Source organism: Fukomys damarensis, unplaced genomic scaffold (genome assembly GCF_012274545.1).
Source record: "Fukomys damarensis isolate Sample0158 unplaced genomic scaffold, DMR_v1.0_HiC HiC_scaffold_6, whole genome shotgun sequence".
Lineage (NCBI taxonomy): Eukaryota > Metazoa > Chordata > Mammalia > Rodentia > Bathyergidae > Fukomys > Fukomys damarensis.
In genome coordinates, this window is record NW_022900918.1 from 34263994 (window position 1) to 34274226 (window position 10233).

General features: G+C 45.4%; 1 protein-coding gene across 3 annotated transcripts in view; it reads right to left on the reverse strand.

Annotated features, from left to right (window-relative positions):
* Nalcn (sodium leak channel, non-selective) overlaps window positions 1-10233 on the reverse strand; it is a 320341-nt gene that overhangs the window by 75882 nt on the left and 234226 nt on the right. For 2 of the 3 annotated variants that reach the window (XM_019204611.2, XM_010604618.3), the window contains 2 exons: window positions 5346-5482; window positions 3863-4004 (listed from right to left, as the gene is read on the reverse strand). The exons of the other annotated variant lie outside the window; for it this stretch is intronic. In XM_019204611.2, coding sequence (XP_019060156.1) covers window positions 3863-4004; window positions 5346-5482 — 279 coding nt within the window. The remainder of the gene's footprint in view (window positions 1-3862; window positions 4005-5345; window positions 5483-10233) is intronic. 3 annotated transcript variants of the gene reach the window in all.

Genomic DNA, 10233 nt, shown 5'->3' on the forward strand with positions numbered 1-10233 from the left:
AAAAAAAAAAAAAAGAAAGAAAGAAAGAAAGAAAATGGCTTGCAATAGCTATATGCAAATGCCAGAGTGCCTTCTCTTCGATTTCTGCTTCCATTAAATCCTCACACCAAACCTCATCAACAAGGGATTCTCTGGCCAATGCCTCTCAACAGGATCAAAAAATCCTCAGTATTGATTAAGAAGGCCAGGATCGGTCAGTAAGAGGAAACAGAAAACAGTGGATACTAAAAGGAGAGACAATCTACATAAAATCGAAGCTTTAAAGATGGATGGATGGAGGGCAACATGGATCCCTCCAAGGACAGAGCGTTCTGCTGCTGAGACCAGGCAAAGTGTGTCCTCAGCATTACTCTCCATATTGGGGCATTTCTCCACCTGGAGAATGGGTGCCGTAAGTGATCAGCATTATCCCAGCTGCAGTTTATCCACATCTGGGCCAACTAAGTTCCCATGCTTGGCTATGATATATTCCCCCAAAGGCTCACTGCTTTGAAGGCTGGGTTGCTTGACAGGGTTTGGAAGGTGACCGGATCTCGAGGGATCTCACTTCACCAATGAATTAATCCATGGATGCAGTCATAATTTGCTGGCATTATTGGCAGGTGATGGAAACAGGAAAAGGGCCTAGCTGAACAGGGTGGATCATGGAGGTGTGGTCTTGGACACTATATCTTGTCCCACTCCCTTCCTCTCTAGCTTTCTGCTCTCTCTCTCTCTCTCTCTCTCTCTCTCTCTCTCTCTCTATCTCTTGTGCTTCCTGTCGGCCATAAGGTGAGCATCTTTGCTCCACCAAACCCTTCCGCCATGACGTTCTGCCACACAGAACCAGTTGGCCATGGACTGAAACTTCTGAGACTGTGAGCAGGGTATTTGCCAGAGTGATGAAAAGCTGACTAACACAAAGGCACAAATGGGATGAAGGGTGACGTGACCATCATTTACAACGCCCTTTGTTCAAGATAACATGAGTTTGAATCAACTGGCTTTACAGGCTGGAGAACTTCCCGCAGTCTTCAAAACGTCCAGTCTTTGTTAGATGCTAGGCATCTCTGCTAATTCGTTATATTTCAAGAGATGACAAGGGAGGCTGAAGTGTAAGATTATAGTAAAACTGAAATTGTCATTTTACCTTCAGTTAGCCACAAAAATCTATTAAATGAGAGGAAGAAAAGGACTCCACAAAACATAAAAGGGCGGTGAAGAAGCCAGAAATAACATTTTAGTTTCTTTGAATCTAAGCCAATAAGAAGAGGGCAGAGGAGAGGTGCTGGGTACAGGGAGGGATGAAGCTGATCTCAGACTTTTCCCTGCTAAGCACTTTTTTTTTTACTGTTTTCGTCATCAAATGAAAAAATTAAGTCCAGGAAGTGTGAGGGACATCATGTTTCACTTCAAAGGGAAAAATCGATGTTCGTGGACTGATTTTTCAATTTTGTGCTTCCTGTGGGATCCCGCTCCGTGCCTTGAAAAGCCTGCTGTGGTTTGTCACCTTGGGCTCCGTGCATGTCAGCTCATCCCCTCCCTGGGATGGGGCTGAGGAGGTCACCATCGCATCCCAGAATGGGCAGGGATTCTACTCTCGGTTTATAAGATGCTTTGGGAACCAAATAAACACCCAAACCAAAATGAAAACAAATCTGCTTTCTAGCGATATAAAAATGCACTTTCAGACCCATCGGCTGATTATAGACCTTGTTTTTCCACTTGTCTATCCATGGACACAGGGGCTTTTGCTTCTGTGCCCTGTTCAAAGAATTGCATGAACTGTGACTGTGAAGAACAAAAGTGACAAATTTAATTTTTTAAAAAAAGCGCAAAGTAAAAAAAAAGCCTTTAAGGAGAGTTAAAGGTAACACACATATCACAATTTTTTCCACTAAAAATTAAAAGTGAAGATGATCTCAATTGAGATCAAATTAGCGGCTATAAAAACCAAGCAGAGACAAAAATCTCAAAGCACAAGACAAAAATAAAAAGATGGGGCTGGGAATTTGGCTCAGTGGTTCCGCTGCCTGCTTCACAAGCGCAAGGGCCCAAGTTCGATCCCCGGTACCAAAAAATAAATAAAAACATAAAAAAGATGGCAGTTGTAAGGGGAAGGGGCAATGCTAAAATGGAATAATAATACTTGAACAAGAAACAAATGGAAACATCCCTGAGCAAAGAAATATCATAGACTGCAAACTGAAAATACTTCCCAGATCGAGCAGTTCTGATGACAAAAGATGTACAAGGCACACACGAGTACAGAGAAAATCTCATAAGTCTCCCCGCAAATAATGGCAAACCATCACGGTTTAAACCCTGATATCCCCCCAAAGCCTCATGTGCTTTTTAAAGGTGACTAGGTTGTGAGGACATCATAGGTAAGGTGGTGCTGGCAAGAGAGAGGGCGTGGTGAACCACGGCCAGGAAGGGGTTTTCTCCCTCTCAGCTTCTCCCTTCTTCCTCTGTCTCCCACTGCATGAGGTGAGTGGCTTTTCCTCTGCCAGGCCCCTCTGCCATTCCTTCCTGTGCTGGAGCTGGCCCACCATGGACTGAAACATGAACCAAAATCAACCTGTCTTCCTTAAGTTGTGGGTAATGTGTATTTTGTCCCAGTGATAAAGAAAGTGACTAAGACACAAATCAACCAACCAGACCCTTATTATTAAAGAAAAAAAAAAAGCCATCAGCTTTGAACTGATAAATGCACAGAACAATCTTGGGTTCTATGAAATAGAAGAATAGCACATTGATGACTGAGAAAAGTAATGAACAATCTTAAGAAAGAAGAGATGTATTGCTTAGGTGCCATCATAATTGAGGACAGGGAGCCCAGCAACTGGGGAGATGTAGGGTGAGCAGCAGGGTGAGACCTGGGGACAGGCCAGGGCACACTGAGTGTCTCATCCCCGTGAGGTGGGGACGAATGGCACAGAGGAGGATCCTTGGCATGAGAGAGTTAGGATTCACATGGTAACAGGGAAATACGGATTCACGGTAAGCAATAGAGAGGGGTGATAAGAGAATGCAAAACAAGCTAAGAACTCCAAAATGGATCGATGAAATACTTGCAAGTGAATCAGCTGCTTTTGTAAGTACTAACATTTCATCTCTCACACACTCTGTTATAGTCCTTTTCAGTTTAACTGATTATGCTACCAAAGTAAGAATGCAATCCACACAGAAAACATAAACGGACACGTGCACATATGGTCACTTGTCGCATTCGAACGACGCATTTTACGTCAATGTATCTTCTTAAAAGTGAAGATGTGGGAAATTATATCTCTTTAAAACATAATAACGGGTTTGCTTTTTGTGCATATGGATCCAAGCTGAGACATTACTGTGGCATTGGAGGAAAAAAATCCCCATTTTCAAATGGCAAAGCAGAACATCAGTTAGTGCAGCGATAGATAACCCCCATGTGCTCAGAGGCTAATGAATGGTAGTGATTTTGTTACATTTTAACAATGTCCGCTGTGCTGTAGGGTCCTGATGTAGCAACTGCATAGTCGCTGGCAGTTGACAAGAGTCAGGCTGTTGTTACACCAGACAGAAGCTCAGGGGCCTGAACTCTGCAACCTGCACACGAGAAGATGCAGCTCTGGGCAGCTGTCAACGACTCAAAGTCACACAGCTGCCGGGCAGCCCAGAAGTTGACTCACAGAGGCAAGTTTTGAATTCTTAAACTGAAAAATGCCAGTATTTTTTTGTAATCACTTCTCAGCTTTTTGGTTCAGATCGGGGAATAATGTTAGGGTTAATGACTGCTTCTACAAACAAACTAATTTTCAATATTCCCTCGAATCACTGGCTCTTTTTCTCTAGCGCAGACTCTTTAAAAACAGTTTGGTCATCTGAGAGTGGTTCTTACTTTTTGGTCAATGTATTTGTTGTCCTCAATCGCTGACCGTTTGGAGTGATCGCACGAGGAGGAGGAGGCCGAAGGGAGGATTCTAAAGAGGCAGCAAGTGTCCTGTTGCTGGCGGTCAATGAACTGCTTCATAAAACTCTCCCTTTGCAAAGGAAGTAGACAGACGTCAGCATCACTAATGCCATGAGCGCTGATGGCATTTTACAGGGACTAAGATATAGCAGGGACAAAGACGAGAGGAAATAAGACCTGTCACAAAAAATGGTGCTTGGATCTCATTTCCAAATGTGATATTTACAGAAAGCTCCCTGAATCCTCAACCGATTACTGTTTAACAAAATAACATCTTCAAAAATCACTTAAAAGCAAGGATACTCAGGCACTGATGGCATTTTTGAATCCTATCGTGGCAATAAGATAACTTTATCTTTCCCTTCAGGCTTGAAAGGATTAAATTTTCCTTCCAGACCGCCATGCATCGTGCAAACCCTTGAGAGATGATTTTACATTTAAAGACAAATAAAGAAAAATCTGATTTCTGAAACACTGTGCAAATTTAAGTGACAGCTCTTCAAGTAGTTAACCCCAATGGATTTTGTTTTTCTAAGATGGAAACGCAAATACAGTCAATGTCCCATGGACTTCATTGCTACACCCAGTGGGGCCACAGCATCTGGAGTTGCAGAGCGGCATTTTATGACACTCACTCGGGATGAAGCCGTCTAACATTCCAGTCCTCAAAACATACCCCATCATGTAGTCTTGCACGTTTCTGTCTGAATTTTACATTTGATGGTACCATATCTAGTCTTGTATTCTATAACTGCCCCCTGCCAAATGGTTAACAGCGAATTAACTAAATAGCTTCGTATTATCCTGACTCTATTTGTGATTCATTGAGTTATCACTGCATCATTTCTTTTCATTGTCAAAGAGGAAGAGACCAACGTTAGTAGGCTCCTCATTTGCTTCACTGGAGGGGAGGTGGTAAATTAGTACAAGTGTAAAATGCCATCATTCATTTAACTGGTAGAAGCCAAGTTCTATTGTGACCAGATGCATTAGCCTAACCAAGTGCTGTATGTTGTCGGAGAGGGCTGCCCGCTGTGGTTTCTATATTTACTGGAAATAAAAGGGCTGTGGAGGAGATTATACCCCTGCAGCGCACAGGGGCCGAGGCGGAACTGTCTGCCCTCCCCACACACTGGGCATACGTGCCACTTCCCTGGGGGGTCAGAAGGAAGCGGGCATTGGGAGGAGCCCCTTCCCCGGGCGTCAGCAGCTGTGAGCTGTCTCTTCTCTGACACACGGCTTAAAGGGTCAAAGGCTTTCAAACAGAGGCAGAGAGGAAAAATACAGGTAACAACTTAAAAACAACAGAAAAGAAAAGCACCTACCTATGTGTTAGAGAGGCTGGATCAGGTTTATTAGTAGTCTTTCCCCGTGGCATTGAGATATACGATGAAACAAATACATAAAATACCTGATTTTAGGAACTGTGAAATCTGAAGGAAGTTTGGAGATTTTCACCATTTGTGGTCTGTTTGGAAATTTTTCAAAGATTCTCAGGCGCAAAGGGAGCTTTTCTTTGGTGTCTGCATTTGCTTCACTTTGCTTTAACTAAAGAAAAATAAAAACAGAAAGAAGAAAAAAGAAGGGAACTCATAGAGCACTGTATGTGTTACAGAAAGTCTTGGATTGAGACAATGAGTAATTACACGAGACAGCAGTAGATGGCAGCAAAGAACTACCAACTGTGCCTCTCACTAGCCACACACATTGTAGTGAGTGGTCTACGTGGGCTAAAACTTTGAGTGTCTGGGAAACAAAACAAAAGCAAAAACAATTCACAAATCTAAACTAGAATAAAATGAAGAAGAAAATTTTATGTTATTTCATTCCTTATGATAATAAGCCTTTTTTCATCCTATGTATATATTTAAATTTTTACTTGAGAGCACTCCCGTGATTAAACAAAGAAGTGTTTAATATCTCCAAGGTGTTGGAGTTAGAAATCAAAGGATAAGACTAAAAATATGAGCTACAGAAGCTTGCTAACGTGGTAATATTTGAAAAGAGAAAATGTCAAGAGAATTGGTCAGGCAGTCTAGCAGATTAAAAACAGCTCTAAATAAAAAGCACATCTGATCAACAAAGCAAGAGTTTTTTTTTTTTTATTTGGTTGAGAAGATACTTATGAACTGCTAGCTTTAAATCAGAGGAAATAACTTTGTGAGTCATAGCAAGTAAATGGATCGATTTATCTACTTAAGAATATGTGTATTACTACAAAACTGTGCGTCTGGGAGACGAAGAATCAACATCATGGACTGGATCCAACGCGGGAGTAAGCAGAAACAACACAGATTGGTTTCTGCTGGCGGAATCCACTGTGTACTCTCCCACCTTCTTCTCTGGCGGGCACCCCTCACTTCAGTTCACCCCTCTTCGCCTCTCGGATCTCTCCACAGACTGGCATTCACTTCGCCCTTTCTTTCCCGTCTCCTTTTCCAGCCAGTGACGGCGGTGTCCCCTCCCACGGCCGTGTGTGACTTGGGAAGACCTGGAAGGCTGGAGAGCACTGCTTCGAATCCATCCGCTCGCTGAGTGGGCTTTTGCTTAGAAATCACAATTTGTCTTGGGGATGTGGAAAAGATGAGCATACGAGGCTGATCAAAGGAAGAGGGAGCCAAACTTCCCCGCTACCCACATGACCGGAGCAGAGGAGTGGCGCAGGAGACGATTCTGACCCGACCGGTATCTCAGCGGCGGTGCGGTGTCCCGAGGGCCAGTTTTCCCATTCTGCTGCAGGTAACACACGGTCCAGCCTCGCTACTCACTCATCTCTGGTTTGATGCTTAGCCTTTGACTTTCCGCCTTAGCCAGACGCCCACTTAGAGAAGGGGCCACGGCTGTTGGCTGCCTTTGCCGAGCGCTTAGCCTGGTGATGTAAGCGGAACACACGTTCGCGATAATGGACCGTGATCTGCTGACAGGGACGGTAAGGAATGAACTCCAAAGGCATAAAACAAAACTTGCTATCTGCAGCATGCCGGGAGGGCTGTAGAGAAATGATCTGTCCACCAATGAAGACGTATGAGAAAAAAACTTCTTTTCCAAAAGAAAAGTGATGTAACTGGTAAACAAAAATAAAAAATGTCCAGCACGCCGAAGAAGGAAAAGCGGCCAACTCATCAAGACAGGCCAGACCTTAAGGCAGCTAGCTCTGTCTGGCCAAAGACGAGCTGATAAGACAGAGTGAAAAGGAGACACGTCTTATTCATTCATCCACTCGTTCGTGTCTTCGTCGATGCTGTCATTGCTAAATCCGTAAGCCAGATTCCGCACCGAGTTCTGGGGACGCAGAAATCAGCAACCACTGTGCTCGTCCTGGCGAAGCCCACAGTGCAACCCCGCAGAGGGCTCTGTCATCAGTGCCACTGAGGGTGTAGTGGTCACCCTGGGGGAGATGCGAAGAGTCCTGAGCAATGAATGCGTAGGGAGCCAAGGAGCGATGAGGCGGACGAAGAGAGGGTGCTGCTTCCTCCCGGGTGGACTGCGTGGCTGCGTGTGACGGCAGAAGTCCTCAGGGGACTCGGACGCACCAGGCATGGCTCTCTGGAACGAAAGCACGGGGCTCTGTCCTAACAGCTTTCAGCCTTCCCACTGCGCCAGCCCCACCAGCACCTGCCCGACCGAAGACCTCACCTGGGCTCCTTCAGTGCCTCTTTCTACCCCTCTTTGTTGTGGCCCATTCTATCTGTTCTCCATTCCTCGGTGGTAGAAATCTCACTTGGTCTTAAAAGCTTTTGCAGTATCCACATCACTCAGTGGTCCCCACTGCTCTTAAAACAGAAAGTCTGGGTCTCTCACTGAGGTTCTGAGCATTGCATCTGTTCCTTACTACTTGTGTAGACTCAGCTTGCCCTGCATTTATATCTTTAATTATTATTTAATGCAGCCTTGTCTTGCATTTACATCTTTCACTTTCTGAAACGTCAGTCTGTGGACCCTCTGCCTCAGGACTTTTGCACCTCCTTTATCTTGTGCTGGACCTTCTCTTCCTCTTTCTGTCTTGCATTTCATTAACTTATACTTGTTCTTCAGATTTCAATTCTCCTCACAATTCCTTGGAGATGCTTCTTCTAACCAATGACGTTTTCCTCCTAGGAGCTCACAAGCATGCTCTTCTGGGCCACATGATGTTGTGGATTCGTGTGGGTCAAAGCAATTTCTTGTGGCTCCACCTTGCACATGTTGAATCAGTCTCCTGGGACCGCTTGCTGCCACCCATTACCACAAGCCCGGCAGTGTAATACAGCAGAAGCTGCCAGTCTCTCCCACTTCCAGCGGCTAGAAGCCGAGATCAAGGTTTCTGTGGGCTCCAGGGAAAAATTCCGTCTCCCAGCTTTCAGAGAGTCTGGGCAGGCCTTGGTGTTCCTTGGCCTGTGCGGTACCCACTCCACCCAACCCTTTTCCCTGTGGGTTCCTCTGCCTGTGTGTCTGAATCTCTCCATTCATTTTGTGATAAAGATATCAGACCCTGGAATCAGGGCCCACCCTGACCCAGAAGGGTTTGCTTCCCTGGTCACATCTGTGAATAGGGTCCCTTCTCAGTCATGTTTAGACAAGGATGCTACAAAGAAGAGGCTACTGAGCCTACTGCACATTTCATCCTTTGCAATCATGCTGTGGGACCCTATGAGCAACGGTGCTCTGTGCCCTGAGACTGGACCCTCTGTGAGCATGGGGGCCATGTGGGGTTGTTCTGCTCATTCTGCAGCCAGTGCCTGGTGCAGCAGTTGCTGCAAAGCAAGTCAGGCAAAATATTCATTGAATAAATAGTTGTACTAATCAGGTGGTAGAACTAAATTTGCCAGCAGACAACTGGGAGATGACAGTGTTTCCCAAGTACGGGGAGAGAAGCATAAAATATCTGCTTGTTACCTGAGCAAATTTGTTGGAGAGTACAGGCCCCTTACGTCCACAGAATGGACTACAGTTCGATTCCTGCCGTATTTAAACTGAACTGATGTTTGTCACTGACGAGATGAGGGCGTTTACCTTGCCTTGAAAAGGGACTTGTTCTATTTCATCGAATATCCAAGAATTAGTGCTTCGCACACACAGGCTACCAGCAGTAAAAGGTAATCTCTGCTTGCACATTTCAGAAATGGATCTCATCCCACTTTAACTTGCAGTAGAGATACTAAAGCTCCCAGGACCTGGAAGGTCCTTAGGGGCGAGATTCCATTCGACATCTCCTTTCCTGGCACCTTCCAGGAGAGAGCGAGAGTTCAGTGAGGAATTAGAGCACTGCAGGAGTCGGCCACCGCACTGACGTAGCATCACAAGTGAGAGAGAAGTTCTTTGGGACGATGGCGCCAAAGGGTCCTCACCGTGCTGCCAATCCTCCTCTTCAGCACTGGGCATCCTGGCTCCACAGACGTGCAGCAGGGGAGGGAGAAGGGAGCGGATGAGCAGCTGCTGGGGCGGCACACAGACCAGGTCTCACTGCCGGCAGTAAGTCGAGTTGCCCACTGTGAGCACGGAAGGGCCTCTTTCTCAACAGCAGATCCCAGCTGCTGTTTCCTGTTCGTTTTTTTTTTTTTTTTGTTCCGGGGATCCACCTCAGGTCCCTGCATTTGCGAGGCAGGCAGCGGAACCACTGAGCTAAATCCCTGGCCCCTGTTTTTTGTTCTTAACAGACAAATTGCTTCTAGTAAAGAACACACACACTTAGAGGCCTGCTGGTCCTCCGAGGGGCACACTTGCCAGAAGTGTGTAACACACTTCGCCCTGTCCTCGGCGGCCCAGGGCGGAGCCATGCGGAAGTCCCGACTGCTTCATGCCGTAGAATCTCAGAAGTAATGTGAAGAAAGTAATGCTGTGTAGATTGAAGTAGAAAATGTACATCGTGTTTCTCTGTGATTTATTTTTAAAGTAAATCCTTTGGGTGTGTGTTTGTAGTTTTAAGTATTAATTTGGTCATGATGTTGTCTCTCTGTAGTCCCAGGTAATGGGAGCTGAGGTGGGAGGATCACCTGAGCCTAGGAATTGATGATTCAACTCTCACTTCATGTTCTCAAAAATAACGAGAAAATACACGAAGAGCATTAAGATTAAAAAAAAAAAATCCCAACTACCATCAAAACCATCAAAACACTCATCAGCAGTAACATGAAAAAATAAATTGTGGTTTATTGAAACATCTGACTGGGTGAGCTACATCCCAACATGAGAATGTGGGGGAGATTTTACAAAACAATGGTGGGTGAGTGAATTCAAGGAGCAGGTGTCAGTGGCCTGGGCAGCACAGCGCCGGCAGGGTGGTTGTCCTGGGGTGGGGTGAGGCTGCTGGCTGAAGGGGG